We start from the raw sequence: 23517 nt of genomic DNA on the forward strand, positions 1-23517 counted from the left end.
GTTTACCTTTGTCAGTTTTAATTTCTAAATGTTTAGTGTTTTTTTAATAATGAATACAAAAAAAAGTGCATCGTCCGGTTTATGCGACGTCATGCAAAACAACTTCATTTTGCTTCGAGTAGCAATCGATCCCTCTGTCTCAAAGAGCACATCCTGAAGGTTTTCTTTTCCATCCATTTTCTACCGCTTATTCCCTTTTTTTTGGGGTCGCGGGGGGCGCTGGCGCCTATCTCAGCTACAATCGGGCGGAAGGCGGGGTACACCCTGGACAAGTCGCCACCTCATCGCTTTTACACACTCCTTAATTGTTCAGACAGTAAGGTGACTTTTACATTACTGAAAATTAATCATATTCATCTCATAATGTGAATTTGTATTTATTTAACTATATTTATTTATTTTATTTAACTATATATTCATGAGAGCAATATTATTTATTTATCAATTTATTTTTGTATTACAAATTAAGGGAGGGGAACTGAACAGACACATGAAAGAAATTGCTTTGGAACGAAAAAGGGGTAGGATTAATTAAGCTCTGCTTTTTCCTACCCCTTTTTGGACATGTTGTAACAAGAACATGGAAATAGGCGATTTATCACATTGTAACTGTATGCATGTTGGAAATAAATCAAAACAATAACCTCCAAACCTGAAGAAAATATTTTTTTTCTCAAAAGTTCTACTTGTTACATAAAAAAACGTACGCCATATTTTACGGACTATAGAGCGTACCGTTATATAAACCGCAGCCAATACATTTTAGAAGGAAAATATTTTTTTCCATATACTAGCTGAAGATATACGTTGTAAATGAGTTATTTACACAGAAATATTTTATAAATATTTATTTACATGCCCTAATTGTGTCTGTAACATGGCATTAAAACGGTTGATAAAAAAAAACTGAAATCATCGTCATGGACCCACTAGCTGTGGAAGCTAGCTCGCTAACCAGCTAAACAGACTCAATAACACCACAGTGACATTTTGGTGAATTCACGAAATTGAAAGAATACAAAAAAATGCCGTTGTAAATTAAAAATACTAACAAAGATATGCGTAAATATGATTGCATATTAGCTAATGCTAACAATGCTAGCTTTTACATATTACAATAGCTCGTTCAAATATACATGAAAACACTCCTACAGACATCACGCATGGGACGGTTTAGTAAATAAGAATTGTTTAAGTTATATTGTGAAACTCACAAACGTTGCTTGGAGTTATGAATGAAGAATCCATACGAGTCGAAACGCTATAGACGAAAAGTAGACAGAACGGCACGTGTACCTCCGGTTGAAAGCTCAGTCCAAACAGAAGTGCAGTGCAGCACCTGCAGTGAGCCAACTCGTCCAAAAGATGGCGCCATAGCACAAAAAACCCACCTTTTGTTTGCTTTGCTTGTGTAAAAAAAAAAAAATATATATATATACATATATATGGCCGTCAGCGAAGAAAAATACATGAAATATCCGCAGTGATGAGCTGCAGGATTGAAAGCGTAGGAAAAAAAGGCTGAAATGTATGGTACATGGAACCATGTTAATCGTTTGATTAGTTTGAGAAGCAGTAATAAATAGCGCTGTTACATTTGTTAAATAATCCTCAGTTGACCACTCCAAACATCCATTTGGTCAGACTGGAGGAGACAGATCTAAAGATACAAGGTCTGCTCCTTGTTGCCAGGATACGGCCATTAGCGTGAGGCCGATTCATAAAGTTCTGTCCGAAAGTGAAACTGTATTCAGCAAGCGTCGTGAATGTATGAAAGCTTTGTTGAAATATCTAAAGTCCTGATTTATTTTGACACGACAGCATGCTAGCTCAACTTTTCTGTTCGACCTCCGTTCAACTGAGTAAAGCTCCAACAGCCCGGGGGGACAGCTGAAGGATGTTGTGAAATATGAAGATGTAGTTCAACTCAACGTGTTATTTTTGCTGTTGTAAAATCCCAAAACAGGATCATCTGGACAAGTACGTTTTTCATGTCCATTATCTACCAAGCCCCCTCTGCTTCATCCAGGGCATTTCACACCGGAGGCAACAAGTGTTTTACAGACTTTACGCCATGTATAGACCACATTATATAACGTCAAGCGTCTGCTTGTCAAAATGTGGGAATAGCAGAATGCTCTAATCAAGGTCACCTGCCAAAATGGAACAGATGAAGATTGCCATGAAACGCAAGGCAACAGGGTAGTTATTACGGGTGCCGAATTCATTTTACATTTTTGTTACACAGCTGAAACACTTGTACTGCCACATTTTTATTGGAATCAAAATATTTCCAAAAAAAAAAAAAATAAATAAATAAAAAAAAAAATAAATAAATAAAAAATAAAAAAAAAATAAAAAAATATATATATATATATATATGATTTTATTTTTTATTTTTTTAAATAATAGTCAAGACTTTTGTAGGCCATCTCCATGCAACCAGAAGGAACGTTTCTAATCTGTAACCTGTTCAGAAAAAGTTCCATTAGGGCCAAGCAGCAAAAAATGCAAAGGACCTACTGAAATTGCTTTGTTTAAGTTTTTTGTCCTACTTCAATCGCATTTTTGAGGCATTTAACATTTAGGGAAAACTCACCAATTTTTGCAAGAGTTTCAGGTCGGGTGAAAAATTTGATATTTTTGGGGTCCGGAATAATATATTTAAAAATGTGCTCTCTCCCATGAAAGTTAAAAAAAAAAATAGCCCCTACCACCAGATTCACGTATTGTCACAAAACATTGCTGTACACGTCTATCATGAGAGAATGCACATAAAAGTCTCCAGAACCCATATTTTATTTCTTTTGAACATTTTTATGCCAAAAACAAAGGTCGTACTTAAACAAACTTTAACCAAGATTATTGTATTTACTTTGCAAACACATTTATTTGAACAGTTTTTAAAATTGGATTATATTAGTACATTGTTTATTAATGCATTCTATCATTTAATTAGCTATACTGATATTCTAAAGGTTTAAATTATGTTTAGATATAAATTACCAATATTTTTATTTTCGTCACTTAGGTAAAGATCATTCATCGATCAGGGTTTAGAAATCTCTAGTTATTCAAATAATGTGTTTATAATGTTACTGACATATGCATAGTTGAATAATAAAGGTATCTATGTTTTTTACAATGGTAAATGGGTTTTACTCGTATAGCACTTTTCTGAGGTTGATACCAGGTGGGGAATGAACCGGGGACCCTCAGGTTGCGCACGGCCACTCTCCCACTGCGCCACGCCGAGCCGTCAATGTGTTGTGTTGCCTGGTTTCTTCTTTCTCCTGCGGGATATGGCAAGACTGTTAATTGATGTACTACTGACCACGGGTGAGAACAGCCATTATGTGCAAAACTACAATCTCCAAACACACACACGCAATGTCTCGCCCTCATCGTTGGGCCCATGTGCAATGCTAAGAAGGCGCTATAAACGACACTCCCTCTTTCCCTGGAGACAGCCAGGAGGAACCAGACCAGCCTGTTTCTCTATTTTTTTTCTTCCACATTGTGTCAGTCCATCCTAACAAAGCTTACACTGGCCAGTTTTACTCAGTCCTGAATTCAAGTCAGCTAATCAGCAAATCATGCACGCTGTCTAACAGTCAAACATTCTAACATTCTCACGGTATTCTTCGGACCATAGGGCACACCAGATTACAAGGCACATCAAAAAATGTCTCCATTTAAAACAATTCCTTATGGTCTACATAACATGTAATGGTGGTTCCTTGGTCAAAATATAGCATAGATTATGTTTTACAGACCATCTTCAAGTCATCTTCTGACCGTCACTTCAGGATATTTTGTGGGCGGTCTTACCTGGCTCCACTTTGACAGCGTCTTCTCCCCGTCATCTTTGTTGTAGCTTTTAGTGCTTCCATAGCAAGTCTACGAACAGATATAAATTAAAACTGTACACTACTTTGTAATAGAAATGGCAACAGCGGAGGATGAATGCCCCACAACAAGAAGATAGAGAAAAAGAAAGAGCTTATTGATTGCAGTGCAGACTACAGTGGCGGACGCAGGAAAGTTTCAGGACGTATGCAGATCCCAAATACACATCAGCAGGTACTAGAAGAGAAGAAAAGTTGGTTTTGCATAATTTAGTGCAACAAATTTCCATATTTCTTCTAATAAGTGACATTTTAGGGTCCTTATACACACACCATATTAGTTCCGTATGTTGTACGTCTGACTACTGCTCCGACAATTCATCAAACAGTGCGGATTCGTAGCTTACCAAAGTCGTACTAAAACATTTTCACATATTTTTGAGTGCTGTGTGTAATGTTGTATATTTTCTCAATTAAATATCAAAGGTTTGGGCTTGCTTGCTAACCATGAACACAGGCGTCAACCTGCAGTTCACACCTATCTCTTATGTGTGACTGCCAAAACTGGTTACACTTGTCAATACACCATGTACCAAATAAAATTGCTTTGAGGTTGGTGATACGACCAGAATTAATCCGTATATTAAGCGCACCGGGTTATAAGGCGCAAATGAAAATATTTTATGGTGCGCCTTATAGTCCAGAAACTACGGTATGTCTTTTGTCTTCTGTCATTTTTGGAGAATCAAGATAAACAGTGTACACTACGGGTTTGAATCTTTAGGCGCCGAATGATTCAATCCGATTCTGAGACCTGGGGTGAAGATTCAATTCAGAAGCGATTCGCTGTTCAACACAATTTTTAAATTCAAACCAATTTTCGCAATGTATTATTTAGTATAATAATCACAATGAAGCAGATTACATGTTAGAAAATATACTTCTGATTGCTTTTAAAAAAATAGATTCCTATCCAAAAAATAAAATGACAGAATGTGAAAAAAAAAATCCAGGAATTCACATTGTATGAATTTTAAATAATTTATTTGTAAATTATGGTGTAAAAATAAGTATTTGGTCAAACATTCATAGCTCTCACTGATGGAAGGAGGTTTGGGCTCAAAATCTCACGATACATTCATTCTTTCCTTAACACGGATCAATCGTCCTGTCCCCTTAGCAGAAAAACAGCCCCAAAGCATGATGTTTCCACCCCCATGCTTCACAGTAGTTGTGGTGTTCTTGGGATGCAACTCAGTATTCTTCTTCCTCCCAACACGGCAAGTTGAGTTTATACCAAAAAGTTATATTTTGTTTTCACCTGACCACATGGCATTCTCCCAATCCTCTGCTGTATCATCCATGTATGCATTTTGGTATAAACTCAACTCGTTGTGTTTTGAGAAAGAAGAATACTGAGTTGCATCCCAAGAACACCATACCTACTGTGAAGCATGGGGGTGGAAATATCATGCTTTGGGGCTGTTTTTCTGCTATTGACAGGACGATTGATCCGTGTTAAGGAAAGATGGAATGGGGCCATGTATCATGAGATTTTGAGCCAGAACCTCATTTCATCAGTGAGAGCATTGAATGGTTGACCAAAGACTTATTTTCCACAATAATTTACAAATAAATTATTTAAAATTCCTACAATGTGAATTCCTGGATTTTTTTTTCACATTCTGTCTCTCACATTTGAAGTGTACCTATGATGAAAATTACAGACCTCTGTCATCATGTTAAGTGGGAGAACTTGCACAATTGGTGGCTGACTAAATACTTCTTTGCCCCACTGTTTGTGTGTATATATATATATATATATATATATATATATATATATACACATATATATATTAGGGCTGTGAATCTTTGGGTGTCCAATGATTCGATTCAATATCAATTCTTGGGGTCACGATTCGATAATATATCGATTTTTTCGATTCGATTCGATTCTCGATTCAAAAACGATATTTTTCCGATTCAAAACGATTCTGTATTCATTCAATACATAGGATTTCAGCAGGATCTACCCCAGTCTGCTGACATGCTAGCAGAGTAGTAGATTTTTGTAAAAAGCTTTTATAATTGTAAAGGACAATGTTTTATCAACTGATTGCAATAATGTAAATTTGTTTTAACTATTAAACGAACAAAAATTATGACTTATTTTATCTTTGTGAAAATATTGGACATAGTATGTTGTCAAGCTTATGAGATGCGATGCAAGTGTAAGCCACTGTGACACTTTTTAAAAATTTTTATAAATGTCTAATGATAATGTCAATGAGGGATTTTTAATCAATACTATGCTGAAATTATAACTAATATTGATACTATTGTTGATAACATTCTTTTTTTTTCACTACTTTTGGTTTGTTCTGTGTCGTGTTTGTGTCTCCTCTCAATTGCTCTGTTTATTGCAGTTCTAAGTGTTGCTGGGTCAGGTTTGGTTTTGGAATTGGATTGCATTGTTATGGTATTGCTGTATAGTGGTTTGTTGAATTGATAAAAAAAAAATAGAAAATTAAAAAAAATACTTTTTTTTTTTTAATTAAAAAAAAAAATCGAAATTTTTAAAAACTAGAATCGATTCTGAATCCTACAACATAAACGATTCGATTTGTATTCGAATCAATTTTTTCCCAAACCCCTAATATATATATATATATATATATATATATATATATATATATATATATATATATATATGTGCATATATATATATATATATATATATATATATATATATATATATATCACGACCTGACTGTAAATCAATGTTTTTGTGCAGTCGTAGTGTAAATTGTCCTTTGTTTTCGTGTTGAAGATGTGTCTGAAAAGCAGATCAAGCAAGAAGAAGACACAAACGAGGAGGGTGTTAACAGGAGCCCAGCGCAAGAGGACCAAACAGGAGAAGAAAGGACATCTGTTGGGGAATCCATCGGTGGGAGCCCAAACAATGCAGCGGACAGTATGTCTGGACAAAGTATGACCTCGGAGGCACTCAATCGACAACCAAACGGTATTGGAAATAAACAAAACAAGTGTGTTTCTCCGCATCCTTAAAATAAACCATTCGTCATATGTTGTTAACACAGGGTGTGGAACTTTTTGTTTGGTTGTCTTCTTCCAAGACAATGGCTTAGAAATTATTATCAGGGAAAAATATCCCTGGAATCCCCCACAACCTGTTCCAACTGCTGCCTTGACAACTCCGGTTGTCACAGCATAGGATAACGTTTTGTCTTTTCCAACTAACTGCTGATCAAATTATTTTCTGCACAGGCAACAAACGAATACTACTTCTTGACGATTATTGCAACGTAGAGTTGGTTTTTGCCTCATCCCTCACTTAAAGCATGCGTGGAAATGCACCACTTTGGCATTACCTGGGATAAGTCCTAAAAGAGAAAGAGATGATGCAGTATTGTCGGCTCAAAGATGCTACCTGGTGGTTGTTTGAGCACATTGCAGATAAATTAAGGAAGCCCCAATCCTTAATGCACAGGTGTCAAAACTCATTTTGGGGTTTTTATGGACACACCGTAATAACCCCCATATGTTGAACCAAGTATGTTTGACTACTGTGGCCGTAATGTTCTGTGTTCCATCAAGCGGAGAGGCTTTGTATCTTACCAAAGTCCTACAAAAACATGTTGACAGAGCGTCGTGTTTAATGTTCTATATTTTCAACATCAACGTTTTGGACTTGCTTGCTAACCATGAACAAGGGGCGTCAACCTTTAGTTCACATCATTTGACGTGCCCCAAGAACGCCTGGAAATAATGTGCATTAATGAAGTACTTAATTTTTTTTACTAAATATATTTATTACTATTATAGATATGTCCATGTATATAAAATGTATTTTTTGTTGTTGTTTTGTTTTGACAGAAAAAATACATGTACTGCATGTTATTGCATATATTTTTATTCAGTATTATCTAATAACGTAACAAATATTAAATTATCATACATCATATTGTTTTCTTAACTTATGTGATATTTGTAATAAAAGTGTTGTTCTTTTTAATAATCTACTTTAGTTACATTTCTTGGAAAGTAGTTGTAATCTGTAAAAATAATGAACTATTAGTTCTGTGTTTCCTAATATTGTATTAGAAATATATATTATCATACATGACAAACGTTTTTTGTTCAATAAAATAAATATCTAATCAAAGGAAATTATTCATGAAATTATACAGTGTAAAAATTACTATTTTTTACAGTAAAAAAACATTTGTATCATTTTATAAGTACAGTAATATGCTGTAAAGAAAAAAAATCACACCATAAAATATGCTATAAAATTTTGGCGATTGGTCTGCCAGTCTACAGATTTACCAGAGTACATAAAACATATATAATGGTCAAATACATAGGCAATTGTGTAATAATACCATGAGGGTTGGAAACAACTGCAATGTGGCCCTCAGTGAAAACACGTTTGACACTTCTGCTTCAATGCTTCAGTCACACGTAGAATTCTCACAGGAATGAAGCAAAAACTGCATATTTTTGTTTCTTACTGAATTGATTACCAGGGACACACCACTGTACACTTCGTACACTTGTACACTAATGAAAGCCAATGAATAAGCTACATGTAACAAACACAACCGGAACAGTTTGTTGTACGTGTTTCCATGCGGCGACCATGGTTACCTTATATAACACTTCTCTCTTCCAAGACAATTACATGCATTATTTCATGTCTGCACCTTTCTTTGCTTTGTTGTTTGCTAAAAGACGTGTATTCGTGCCCCGTTTAGGTGACCGGCCTTTCCAGTGCAACCAGTGTGGCGTCTCCTTCACTCAGAAGGGGAACCTGCTGCGACACATCAAGTTGCACACGGGCGAAAAACCGTTCAAATGTCCCTTTTGTAATTACGCCTGCCGCCGCCGTGACGCTCTTACGGGTCATCTTCGCACTCATGCTGGTAAGACTCTTCCTCCCTTTTGTGACGAACTCTCAACTTTTTTTTCTTCTGCAGTCCTTTTGGACAAATATGAAGCCCCTAAATACAACATTTTAATTATCTACTGTGCAAACGTCTCAGGTTTTCATTGGATCAGTTGTGTCTTAGTGGCCATTTTCGCACACAACAATAAACATCATAAAACAATAAATCATTGAAGTCAAGCTCGTTTTCCTTGAGGGCCCCAGGGCAGCTACGGCTGCCATCTGGGTGCCGGTTGTAACAATATATGAAATTTTTAATGTACTCTGTAAAAAAAAAAATACAATTAAAAAAAAAAAGTGAAAAACTGGTCAGAAGAAAATATGCAGCAGGTTTTTTTGCTTTTTACAATATATTACGGTACTACTGATTCATATGAAAAAGAAATGGCAGCTGAGTTGCCAAAATGTTACTGTAAAATTGACTGTGATTTTTACAAAATTTTACTGTAAATGGAAAAACAGCACCACTTTTTTTTATTCTGGCAACTGAACTGCCACCTTTTTTCCATAAAATGTGGTACTATTTTTCCATTTACAGTAACACACCATAAATACATCCATCACATTCGACAGAATTGTACCGTTAAAAAAAAACATTGGTAGAGTTTTTATCAATATACAGTAATGTGCTTTGAAAACCACCGAAAACTTTTACCGTAAAATATATTAAAATTTTTATGATTTACAATTTGATGAATAAACTTTCTTGGAAATCCTTAATCAAGTAAAAGGTTTGTAAAGTATGATAATATAATATTTATCTTGATATTGGAGAGTATCAAAGTTTAAAAAGTTTTGCGATTTCATGCAGTACAAATATTTATTCCGTCAAAATGAAAAAAGGTAATACAGTTAGTAAGAAAATATAATGTAATTTATTTACGGATATTATTTCCATTCAATAAATGTGCGATACATACTAAACATTCACAATACCTGTGTTGGCCCTGGGAGGAGATGGGGACTTGTCCAGGGTGTATCCCGCCTTCTACCCGATTGTAGCTGAGATAGGCGCCAGCCACCCCCGCGATCCCAAAGGGAATAAGCGGTAGCAAATGGATGGATTGATAATAAACATGGATACCAGAAGCAGATTAGATAATTAGTAAGGATGTCAAAAATAACAAGTTAACTCATGTGATTAATCACACAAAAAGATCACATTAATATTGTATATCTGTACATTAAATAAATGTAACCCGCCTGGTTCAGTCCATGCTTGTTTGTTCTGCCTGGGACTCGAACCTGAGATTAGCATGCAAACTACAGAGCTAAAAGCCCGAGCTATCAACCTGATAGCCAGCGCTGCTCTTGAGGTCTTCAGAGAGTGGGGTTTACCAACATCCCTCCATCCATTTTCTACCGCTTATTCCCCTTTGGGGTCGCAGGGGGCGCTGGTGCCTATCTCAGCTACAATCGGGCGGAAGGCGGCGTACACCCTGGAAGAGTTGCCACCTCATCACAGGGCCAACACAGATAGACAGACAACATTCACAGTCACATTCACACACTAGGGCCGATTTAGTGTTGCCAATCAACCTATTCCCAGGTGCATGTCTTTGGAAGTGGGAGGAAGCCGGAGTACCCGGAGGGAACCCACGCATTCACGGGGAGAACATGCAAACTCCACACAGAAAGATCCCGAGCCCGGGATTGAACCCTGACTACTCAAGACCTTCATATTGTGAGGCAGACGCACTAACCCCTCTTCCACCGTGAAGCCGGTTTACCAACATGGACCAGCAATTAGTTTTGAGCATGCCTGCTCCTCCTTACCATGAATTGATTAACGTGGACCCCGACTTAAACAAGTTGAAAAACTTATTCGGGTGTTACCATTTAGTGGTCAATTGTACGGAATATGTACTGTACTGTGCAATCTACTAATAAAAGTATCAATCAATCAATCAATCACCGTAACCGTGGCTGGTGACAGTCCCTGACAGGCGGCATGGCTTGTCATAGGGCAGGGCAGTGGTCAGGTCAATACTTACTTTCGGTGCAAAGAGGAGTGAGGGAACACTGACTGTTGTGCTCGGTATTTTTTAAATTAATCCAAATTCAAAAGATTGTTTAATTGGATGAAAACATTCAATCATTTGGACAACAATAATACCTGAAACTACATTTTAATGTTTACATCACCAGGTGTCCTTGATTAAAATTGTAACTATTTTATACAGTATATTTGTCTTGTATCCCAATTGTATTTATTTTATATATATATATATATATATATATATATATATATATATATAAATTAGTAACATAAATACAGTAATTGGTAACATATTCAATTACTAACTACTCAAATGAAATCAACAATACAATAAATTAACAATATTAATACAAATATAAATATATATATATATATATTTGTATTAATATTGCGCTATATATATAAAATAAAATGGGTTGTACTTGTATAGCGCAATATACAAGTACAAGTATATATATATATATATATATATATATATATATATATATATATATATATATATATATGTGTGTGTCTTTATTGGATTATCCAGAGAATAGTGCTCGATACCGTGGAAGAGCGCAATATGTAGGTGTGGGAAAAATCACAAGACTACTTCATCTCTACAGAACTGTTTCATGAGGGGTTCCCTCAATCTCCTGATGATTGAGGGAACAACAATATTAATACAGATATATATATGTATATAAATATATAAATATATATATATATATATGTAGGTGTGGGAAAAATCACAAGACTACTTCATCTCTACAGAACTGTTTCATGAGGGGTTCCCTCAATCTCCTGATGATTGAAGTAGTCTTGTGATTTTTCCCACACCTACATATATATTTATATATTTATATATTTATATATTTATATATTTATATATTTATATATTTATATATTTATATATTTATATATTTATATATTTGTATATTTATATACATATATATATCTGTATTAATATTGTTGTTTTATTTTTTATTTTATTGTTGATTCTATTTAGGTAGTTAGTAGCTGAACATACACACATTACGTTCGGTAAATACAATCAAACTCGAGACAGACCACGGGCCAGACTTTTTATTTAAGTTGTTAGGTCTCACTGGCCGTAGTTTGGTCATCTCTACTTTGGACAGAGAGGGAGGTGGCCCTTTAAGAGACAGAATCGTGTTTGTAGCAATGGTGTGATAAGACAAGTAAAGGTTAGACCGTGACTCATGGTCATAATGATTGCTCCTTGTTGATTGTGTTGTCTCCTATAGAATCGTCTAACTGCAAAAGCTTTGTAACTAGGAACCAAGGACATGTCTACTTTGTTAAACTCGCTTAGGAGGAATTGTGTTGCTTGAGCGTGTCATCTGTAGCCAACTTTCCCACCAGAGAAGACATGTCTAAACTCAAGTGTGGTGTCATCTGTAGCTTTAGGTGTTACTCACACGGATGTTTGGTTGCTTGTGTGTGTTTGGGACAGTGGGGTTTTATGTTTCATTTTGTAAGTTGCTTGTAAAGTGAGACCTGCTTGCTTATTCGTCAGCCAATCTTACCAATTTACACTTCCAAAGGTTTATGAACAGTTTGGACATCGTTAACATTTGTGTTGTGGTACTTTTGTCCTGAGGGTGTGTGTTGTCGGATATACATGTAATATAAGCTTTGTGCTATTTGCATGATTAAGAATAACATCTGAAAGATTTCATAACCGAGGTCGAGCAAACTCTGCATGTCCCGTACAGGTAGGTTGATGAATATGAAACAGTAACTAGAACCTATGAAATTGCACGTGAATGCTGTATGCGCGAGCTACACTGAAACGTTTGCGTGCAGACACTTGTAATGTGACAAGCACCAAGTGATATGAAAAAGGAAGGCTGGATGGATGGATATATATATATATATATATATATATATATATATATATATATATATATATATATATATATATCTCATAACCACGTCATCTGGCTCCTCTCGATGTGGAGGAGCAGCGGCTTTACTTTGAGCTCCTCCCGGATGACAGAGCTTCTCACCCTATCTCTAAGGGAGAGCCCCGCCACCCGGCGGAGAAAACTCATTTAGGCCGCTTGTACCTGTGATCTTGTCCTTTCGGTCATGACCCAAAGCTCATGACCATAGGTGAGGATGGGGACGTAGATCGACCGGTAGATTGAGAGCTTTGCCTTCCAGCTCAGCTCCTTCTTCACCACAACGGATCGATACAGCGTCCGCATTACTGAAGACGCCGCACCGATCTGCCTGTCGTTTTCTTGATCGACTCTTCCCTCACTCGTGAACAAGACTCCGAGGTACTTGAACTCCTCCTCTTGGGGCAAGATATCCTTCCCCAACCCGGAGATGGCACACCACCCTTTTCCGGGCAAGAACCATGGACTCGGACTTAGAGGTGCTGATTGTCATCCCAGTCGCTTCACACTCGGCTGCGAACCGATCCAATGAGAGCTGAAGATCTTGGCTGGATGAAGCCATCAGGACCACATCTTCTGCAAATAGCAGAGATCTAATCCTGCAGCCACCAAACCAGATACCCTCAATGCCCTGACCGCGCCTAGAAATTCTGTCCATAAAATTTATGAACAGAATCGGTGACAAAGGGCAGCCTTGGCGGAGTCCAACACTCACTAGGAAACGGGTAAGACTTACTGCCGGCAATGCGGACCAAGCTCTGACACTGATCATACAGGGAGCGGACCGCCACAATAAGACTGTCCGTTACCCCATACCCTCTGACCACTCCCCACAAGACTTTCCGGGGTACACGGTCGAATGCCTTCTCCAAGTCCAGAAAGCACATGTATACTGGTTGGGTACATTCCCATGCACCCTCAAGGACCCTGCCGAGAGTATAGAGCTGGTCCACAGTTCCACGACCAGGACAAAAACCAAACTGTTCCTCCTGAATCCGAGGTTCGACTATCCAGCGTAGCCTTCTCTCCAGTACACCTGAATAGATCTTACCGGGAAGGCTAAGGAGTGTGATCCCACGATAGTTGGAACACACCCACAGTTTCCCCTTCGTAAAGATAGGAACCACCACCCCGGTCTGCCAATCCAGAGGTACCACCCCCGATGTCCAGGCGATGTTGCAGAGTCTTGTTAACCAAAACAGCCCCACAGCATCCAGAGCCTTAAGGAACTCCGGACGGATCTCATCCACCCCCGGAGCCTTGCCCCTGAGGAGCTCTTTAACTACCTCGGCAACCTCAGCCCCAGAAATAGGAGAGCCCACCAAAGATTCCGCAGGCACTGCTTCCTCATATGAAGACGTGCTGGTAGGATTGAGGAGGTCTTTGAAGTATTCTTTCCACCGATCCACAACATCCGTAGTCGAGCTCAGCAGAACACCATCCCAAACATACATGGTGTTGACACTGCACTGCTTCCCTTTCCTGAGACGGCGGATGGCGGTCCAGAATCGCTTCAAAGTTGTCCGGAAATAGTTTTCCATGGCGTCCTTGAACTCCTCCCATTTCTGAGTTTTTGCCTTCGCAACCGCTTGGCCTGTCGGTACCTGTCTGCTGCCTCCGGAGTCCAATGAGCCAAAAGAGCCCGATAGGACTCTTTCTTCAGCTCTACGGCATCCCTCAGTGCTGGTGTCCACCAGCGAGTACTAGGGTTACCGCCACGACAGGCACCTTGCGGCCACAGCTCCAATCGGCCGCCTCGACAATAGAGGTACGGAACATCGTCCACTCAGACTCAATGTCCAGCGCCTCCCTGGTGACATGTTCAAAGTTCTTCGGGAGGTGGGAATTGAAAGTCTCTCTGACAGGAGACTCTGCCAGGCGCTCCCAGCAAACCGTCACAATGCGTTTGGGCCTGCCAGGTCTGTCCGGCATCCTACCCCCCCATCTCAGCTAACTCACCACCAGGTGGTGATCGGTAGAAAGCTCCGTCCCTTTCTTCACCCGAGTGTCCAAAACATAAGGCCGCAAATCCGATGACACAACTACAAAGTCAATCATGGACCTGTGGCTGAGAGTGTCCTGGTGCTAAGTGCACATATGAACACCGTTATGTTTGAACATGGTGTTTTTTATGGACAATCTGCGACGAGCACAAAAGTCCCATAACAAAACATTACTCGGGTTCAGATCCGGCCAGCCATTCTTCCCAATCATGCCTCTCCAGGTTTCATTGTCTTTGCCAACATGAGCGTTGAAATCCCCCAGTAGAACGAGGGAATCAACCGGGGGAGCATACATACATATATATATATATATATATATATATATATATATATATATATATATATATATATATATACAAATATATACATATGTATATATACATATCAATATATATATATATATATACCGTATTTCCTCGAATTGCCGCCGGGGCGCTAATTCATTTAAAACCTCTTCTCACTACTGCGCTTACCAAAGGCATGCAGTAAAAGTAAGCATGCGCCAATTATTTTAAAACCTCTTCTCACTCCGGCATTTACCAAAGGCATGCAGTAAAAATTTGAGTGTGATGTAAGGAAAAGCAAATAAAAAAAAAAAAAACGTTATTATGGTCTTACCTTTACTTATAAATGAAGTCCATGCCAGCTCCTTCTGATCAAAAGCATCGATAACTTGTTTGTAGAAGTCTTCCTTATCTTTCTTCAGTTTTAAAAGTCTCTCTGTCTCAATGGAAATCTTCCTTTATTTCCTCCTGCTTTGATTGAAAGTCCACTTTAGAAAACTGCTATTATACCGCTGATATCTGTTAGCTCGGCTCCTCAAGTGGGGGCGACGACAGAATTATCCTCGGACAACTCCTCCCGTTCTGCTCCGTGGATGATCTCCTTATCCAACCGCTGCCACCACGAAGTTTTATTGTATAAATAATACACTGGGTATTTAGGACTGGAACATGCTTTATTTCAGCCGGGTTGATTACATAGCCAGCATAAGAGTTTTACATCCTAAAAGGTCCGTCATATCCGTCCTAGCACATATCACGTCACTCATTGTCACTTCTTCTGCAGCCGAGTAGTCTCAAGAAGGATCACTAGCGCCCTCTACCACCAGGAGGCGGGAGTCATTTAATGACTCATATTTGGCACACGCAGCTACGGTATTGTGACGGTCTCAAGCCGTCGTCTTGCAGGTTCTCAGGACCACCAAGGAAGAACATGGCTTGAGCAGTTTGACTTTGATTATTTTTCAATAAAACCTCAGTCCAGGTGGCTCTTCCGCTCCTCCTCTGTGCTCGCTCGCCGTTGCCGCCTCCTCCCTGCCATTTTGGGCCGGGTTCCAGCGTGCCCTGCCTGTCTGTCGGACCGTCGGCTCCCCCTCTCCACAGGTATATTAATAAAACATAGGTGCTTACTGTTCTTTTTAGCATACCGGTATTCAATAGCTTGGACCTTAAATCTTACTGAATAGCTCTTAATCTTCTTCCCTTTATGCGATTTCAAATTACCGGTATTAAAATGAGCCCCCTCCATTTTGAAAATGATGACAGGGAAAGTGTCTTTCGTGACGTCACGAGTTTGACCCGGCGGTAATACTAAGCATGCGCTAATTATTTTGCGAAGCAAGTTTGACCCGGCAGTAATTCAAGGCAGGCGCATACTATATGCCCGGCGGCAAATCAATAAAATACGGTACATATATTGTGACGAATTTCCTTCCATCCGTGTGTGGGTTGCAGTGACGGTTGACACATGACGCATCATAGCAGGTTTGACTCTGATTTATTGTTTCAATAAACCTGTTGTCTGGCCAGTCTGTCGCGCCACTTTCTGGCTTGCTGGCTCTTCCTGCTGGTCGCGTTACACCTTTCGGTGTCCGCCGGCTGCGTCTGGTGCGGGGACTCATCTCTGGTCTGGTCTCTCTCGTCGCTCTCGTGGTCGTTCGTGTCACGTGTTCCTTCTCCTACTTCTTCCATGAGCGTTCCTCCCTCGCCCTTTTTATGCTGCAGCAGAAGATGCAGGGATTTAGCACAGGTGTGTTGTGTACGCACCTGACTCTGATGGCTGTAGTATTGCTCCAATCTGCTGCATGCTCCGCCTCCTGGCCTCCATCTTGGGCCGGACCATCGTTTGTCCGAGCCCGCTGTCGGCTCGTCGGCTCCGCCTCTCCACAATATATATATATATATATATATATATATATATATATATATATATATATATATATATATATATATATATATATATATATATATATAGGAGATATAGGAGATCTGCTGACGACTGAGGGAACCCCTCTTGAAACAGTTCTGTAGAGATGAAGTAGTCTTGTGATTTTCCCCACACATACATATATATATATATATATATATATATATATATATATATATATATATATATATATATATATATATATATATATATATATATATATATATATATATATATATATATATATTGTGGAGAGGCGGAGCCGGCCAGCCGACAGCGTGCTCAGACGTATGTCTATACATGTATATATATATATATATATATATATATATATGTGTGTATATATGTGTACATATTATATTGATGTAATTTCATGGATAAATAATTGATAATGAATATAATTGGATAGTAAGAGTCTGTGAGAGTTCGACTTTTACCTTGTTTACTTCTGTGACTACCTCCTTAAAGTTTTGTAATCAGTCAGAAATATCAAAGCAGCTAAAATGCAGCAAACATGGGTATGTTTGGAGAGTGTTTTGCATTTTTACCATCATAGTTTGTAATGGATTTAAATGTGTGTAATTCCGAATTATTTTTATGGTGTATGGACGTCTTTTTATAATATCCACTAATTGTGATATATTGTGTTATGTGTTACCATGTCTGTTGGTATTTTGTGTTGATTCGATTTTTTCTTTTTTTTCACCATGACTCCGGAAGGTTGTTTGCATTGTGTCATATGAGTGAATGATGTGCTTGAAGGCTGCCATAACATTATAAGTTGTCGAGGACATAATTTACTTATGCTGTCCATAAGATGGTGGCAAATCAGCAGCAGCACAAGAAATTGACTTTTGAAATATAAATTGCAATTTCCCTGCAACCAGAATACCAAATAACAGAATACATGACGTCTCACTGGCCAAATTGAAGACCCCCATGGGCCGTAGTATGGACACCCTTGCTACATAACGACTGTTGCTGTGGTCAAAGTTGAAATTGCCACCAAACACATTTTCAGACACTCTACTACCAGCTGGCGGCTAAGGTGGATAGAACAACGTCCAATTTATCTCGTTTCATGTGTCGGGTAAACCACAACAAATGAGGTCGTGATCAATCTCCTTTCTACTGTAAAATATATGATTATGCTCTCTTCTGAATGTCTTCCCTTTTAGTTGGCAAACCACACAAGTGTAACTATTGTGGGCGGAGCTACAAACAGCGCAGCTCATTGGAGGAGCATAAGGAACGCTGCCATGGTTACCTGCAGAGCATCGGCTTGGAGCCGGCCACCAACACCAGTTCTTACACAGGTAAATTCCTCAAACTGAAACCTTGCAAAGTCCATTTGACAATGGGCAGTAAACGTGTTTATAAAGCATAGTACATATGTCTTTAAACGTTGCATCTTGGTAGTCTTCATGAATACAGAAATATTTTCATTCCATGCTGTTCACTGAATGATGTTTTTTTTTCCCCCAGGTGACGCTCCTAAAGATCCGAGACCCATAACAACGTTTGATCGGCCTCTTGTTATTGAAAGACTACACAGTAATGTTGGGAAGAGGAAGAGCACCACACCCCAGAAATTTGTGGGTGGGTAATTACATAACACAGCCATGACTGAAACACAATTTCTCATTTATTACTGTCTTTTCTAGATTAATCATTATTGATATTTGTAATGATTCTTAATCTATTAAAAACATCTAAATTAGCTTTAAAAATGTTAAAATGTTGTATTAATCAGTCCTGTCCAGTCACTCAGACAAATCACATTGTTGATGATCTATATCTGCTGTACAGATTTACTTTAGAAAAGAGAAGTTTGGGATACTTCTCTTGTTGCGTTATTTGTATTTGACTTTATTAAATGTTTGGGAAACATGTTTTTATACAAAACCATTTTTCTTTTAAATAATATAGAAATTGATCAGAACTGTTTATATATGTTGTGGAGGAATGTAGTTAATCATAGAATTGGCATCCAATGTTATTAAAAAAGTATATATTTCGAATTGAGAATCTATTCTGAATCCGAATCATTACCCCCAAGAATCGAATCAAATTGTGTGGTGCCCCAAGTCTATGTTTGGCATATCACTCCAAAACATCTCGATATTAGGGATTATATTTGTAACGATTGCGTGGCATCGTGGTGATGCGGGTCGTTCTCTCAGGGATGCAGTCGGGCTCGAACACAGCGTGAAGGTAAGAAACAAGGGTTTATTTCAAATTAAAACAGACTATGAACAGAAAATCTTACAAAAGGCAAACCAAAACTACTAGCATGGGAGCTAGAGAAACAAAAGCAAGTACAGGTATGGGATTACCAAATCGAGGATTTAAGGTCTTCACTGTTGTGCGGACACAAATTAGGAAGCAAGGCTGAATGAACTGAAAAGGCAGGCTTAAATAAGGACAGCAATCAGAAAACAGGCGCGCGTGAAAAGGAAGGGGCAGGTGAAATTTTTGCGTAACTATGGTGACAGACTAAACAAGGGAGTACAGCCAAGAACCGAAAGAGTCCAATACAAACAGAAAACACAAAAAGACTCAAAAACCTAAATCAAAATATGATCCGGGCAGCGGATCATAACATAACCCCCCAGGTGCTGGAGTGTGAACCAGCCTTGGATCAGGTGCTGGAGTGTGATCCAGCCTTGGGTCAGGTGCTGGAGTTTGATCCAGCTTTGAGTCAGGTGCTGGCTTGGGATCCAGCCTAGGGTCAGTTGCTGGAGAGTTATCCAGCCTTGGGTCAGGTGCTGGAGTGTGATCCAGCCTTGGGTTAGGTGCTGGAGTGGGATCCAGACTTGGACTTGGAATAGGTCTAGGAATAGGACTTGGACTATGACTATGACTATGACTAGGACTTGGACTAGCTACAGGTGCTAGCCGTGGTGCAGGTGGAGGTGGCCTAGCTGGGGGCTGCGGCTTGGCGGGCCGAAAGACAGGTAAAGGTGGCCGCGCAGGAGGTTGCGGCTTGTCAGGTCGAAAGACCGGTGGTGGTGGCTTAGTTGATGGGTGTGGCTTGGCGGGCCGAAAGACTGGTAAAGGTGGCCGCGCAGGAGGTTGCAGCTTGGCGGGTCGCAAGACTGGTAAAGGTGGCCGCGCAGGATGTTGCGGCTTGGCGGGTCGAAAAAACGGTGGTGGTGGCCTAACTGGGGGTTGTGGCTTGGCTGGGCGCAGCTGTGCTACCTCCGCAGCACAGCTCTCAGCACTAACCCCTCCCCCTCAAGAAGCGGATCCCTCACGCGCTCCCTGTGGTCTGGAACTGTCCCTAAGGGTGGGCGGAGGAAAGTCAGGAGGGGGGTAGACTCCTCCTCTCTCGATTGACCAACAAGTCTTTACCCAATTTCCCCCTGAGGTTTATTGGGAGGGAGAGAGGGAAAGGCCACTGATGTGGGCGGGGCTGGAACATCTCTGTCAAAGCCCTTCTTTGCGACTTCCGCCTTCGCTGACGCGTGCGAGCGGGCCGAGAGTGGAGCTCCCCGAGCCAGGTGGAGTCGAGTGGGACCAGGAACCCACAAGGTCCCCACATCATGTCCGCTTCTGGCGAACAGCGGAGCGTCTCTGCCTCCATAGCTCGGAGTACCCTCCTTAATTCTTCTTCGATCTCCAAAAAGCCCGCAGCGAGAGATCTTTGTTCTGTTTGCCTCCTACTGTAACGATTGCGTGGCATTGTGGTGATGCGGGTCGTTCTCTCAGGGATGCAGTCGGGCTCTAACACAGCGTGAAGGTAAGAAACAAGGGTTTATTTAAAATTAAAACAGACTATGAACAGAAAAACTTGCACAAGGCACAAAAGGCAAAACAAAATTACTAGCATGGAAGCTATAGGAACAAAGGCTTAGTGCCGAAGCTAGCAAGTACAGGTATGGGATCACCGAATCAAGGATCAAGGTCATCACTGTTCTGCGAACACAAATTAGGAAGCAAGGCTGAATGGGCAGCAATCAGAAAACAGGTGCGCGTCAAAAACAAGGAGCAGGTGAAATTAATGCGTAACTATGGTGACAGACTAAACAAGGAAGTACAACCAGGAACCGAAAGAGTCCAATACAAACAGAAAACACAAAAAGACTTGAAAACCTAAATCAAAATATGATCAGGGCAGCGGATCATAACATATATTAGCTATTACTTTTCTCAGCCCCAAACAATAGCAAGTTACCTCGAAACATTCAAGACAAGCAAACAAAAACATGACGGATATGTTTTTTGAGGTGTCTAATTTGAAGGGGAACTGCATTATTTCCAGAATTCTGCCAATTATTTACCATCCTTATGTAAGACAGGAACACACCCTCTTTTTGTATGCATGCTAACTCGTAAAATACGGCAAGTACAAGGCGGCTAACGATGCAGATAACGGGAGTACACTATTTCACCTATAAAGTCCTCTAAAAAAACATCCAGAAACCGCCAACAATACTCCATTTATATGGCGTGACCTGAATATTAACCAAGTTTTAGCAATATTCTTATTATAAGTGCTAACGCTAACGAACTATTTTTTGCGGCGCCGTGATCACAGAGCGCTAACTAGCTTATGTTGCTGTATTGACATATTGAGCTGCTGCATCGCCTCTGAGTTAGTGAAAGTTAATTCTGGATTGTAAATCATGCCTCTCACCTGGATTGTAGAAGGTTGTGGAAATAAACCTACAAGTTGGTCAACTTTGATATACAACTTAGATCCAAATATAACGAGAAAGACACTGAAAAACACTTTTTTCAACCCTTTTTGAGGATTACGATGAATTGTTCACGTAAAGGGGAAGATATAAACATCCCAACTGTCTTTATCCTAGTGAAGAAATATGTTATACAGTAAGTGATTGTTTGATTATGTTGATAGTTTGTATATCTTGTTTAGCACTTGGCAATACTGCTACATGATGCTTAGTGTTTGACTAAAGCTGCATCTGTTTAGCACACAGCTTCTAAAATTTGTAGATCATTCTCCTTATATTTAGGCTTAAAAAATAAAAGTTTCTGAATCATCATCAAAGTAGTCTTTGTTGTCTCTCATCAAGTCTGCCATGACTAGTAGTGTTGTGGGAAAGTGAACGTTATGATGCATCTGTGAAGTTAAACCTCCGCCATATGCTTAAAGTGATCAAAATCTGTTCAAAACCCAAAACCAGTGAAGTTGGCACATTGTGTGAATGGTAAAAAAAAACCCAGAATACAATTATTTGCAAATTCTTTTCAACTTATATTTAATTAAATACACTGCAAGAACGAGATAATTAATGTTCGAACAGAGAAATTGTGCAAAGAATCAAAACCTTTGGAATTGATGGCAGCAACACATTGCTAAAAAGTTGGCACAGGGGCATTTTTACCACTGTGTTACATGACCTTTTCTTTTAATAACACTCAGTAATTGTTTATGAACTGAGGAGACCATTTTTTTAAGCTTTTCAGGTGGAATTATTTCCCATTCTTGCTTGATGCACAGTTTAAGTTGTTCAACAGCCTGGGGTCTCTGTTGTCTTTTTTTATACCTCATAATGCGCCACACATTTTCAATGGGAGACAGATCTGGAATACAGGCAGGCCAGTCTAGTACCCGCACTCTTTTACTATGAAGTCACGCTGTTGTAACACGTGACTTGGCATTGTCTTGCTGAAATAAGCAGGGGTCCATGAAAAAGACGTTGCTTGGAGGGTCCAAAACCTGTATGAATGGTGCCTTCACGGATGTGTAAGTTACCCATGCCTTTGCACCAGTCCATCTTAGATGAACTCGGGCCCAGCGAAGCCAGCAGCGTTTCTGGGTGTTGTTGATAAATGGCTTTGGTTTTGCATAGTAAAGTTTTAACTTGCGCTTACAGATGTAGTGACAAACTGTAGTAACTGACTGTGGTTTTCTGAAGTGTTCCTGAGCCCATGTGGTGATATCCTTTATACTCTGATGTCGCTTTTTGACGCGTACCGCCTGAGGGATCGAAAGTCACGGGCATTCAATGTTACGGTAGTGATTTTTCTCAACCTTTTGATGATATTATAGACCGTAGATGTTGAAATCCATAAATTTCTTGCAATATCTAGTTGAGAAATGTTGTTCCTAGATAGATAGATAGATAGATAGATAGATAGATAGATAGATAGATAGATAGATAGATAGATAGATGATAGATAGATAGATAGATAGATGGATAGATAGATAGATAGATAGACAGACAGATAGATAGATAGATAGATAGATAGATAGATAGATAGATAGATAGATAGATAGATAGATAGATAGATAGATAGATAGATAGATAGATAGATACATAGATAGATAGATAGATGGATAGATAGATAGATAGATGGATGGATGGATGGATGGATGGATAGATAGATAGATAGATAGATAGATAGATAGATAGATAGATAGATAGATAGATAGATAGATAGATAGATAGATAGATAGATAGATAGATAGATAGATAGATAGATAGATAGATAGATAGATAGTACTTTATTGATTCCTTCAGGAGAGTTCCCTCTGTGAAATGAAAAACTGCTTCTTAAACTGTTGGACAATTTCACAAAGTGGTGACCCTGGCCCTTGCCCCATCCT

The 23517-nt window shown here is 39.2% G+C and overlaps 1 protein-coding gene across 3 annotated transcripts in view; it reads left to right on the forward strand.

The window, feature by feature from the left end:
• The window catches only part of ikzf2 (IKAROS family zinc finger 2), a 79873-nt gene that overhangs the window by 40092 nt on the left and 16264 nt on the right, over positions 1–23517 (forward strand). For all 3 annotated transcript variants that reach the window (XM_061879862.1, XM_061879860.1, XM_061879861.1), the window contains 4 exons: positions 6679–6873; positions 8627–8794; positions 18116–18253; positions 18423–18536. In XM_061879862.1, coding sequence (XP_061735846.1) covers positions 6679–6873; positions 8627–8794; positions 18116–18253; positions 18423–18536 — 615 coding nt within the window. The remainder of the gene's footprint in view (positions 1–6678; positions 6874–8626; positions 8795–18115; positions 18254–18422; positions 18537–23517) is intronic.

The sequence above is a fragment of the Nerophis ophidion genome, linkage group LG19, assembly GCF_033978795.1.
Source record: "Nerophis ophidion isolate RoL-2023_Sa linkage group LG19, RoL_Noph_v1.0, whole genome shotgun sequence".
NCBI classification, from domain to species: Eukaryota; Metazoa; Chordata; class Actinopteri; order Syngnathiformes; family Syngnathidae; genus Nerophis; species Nerophis ophidion.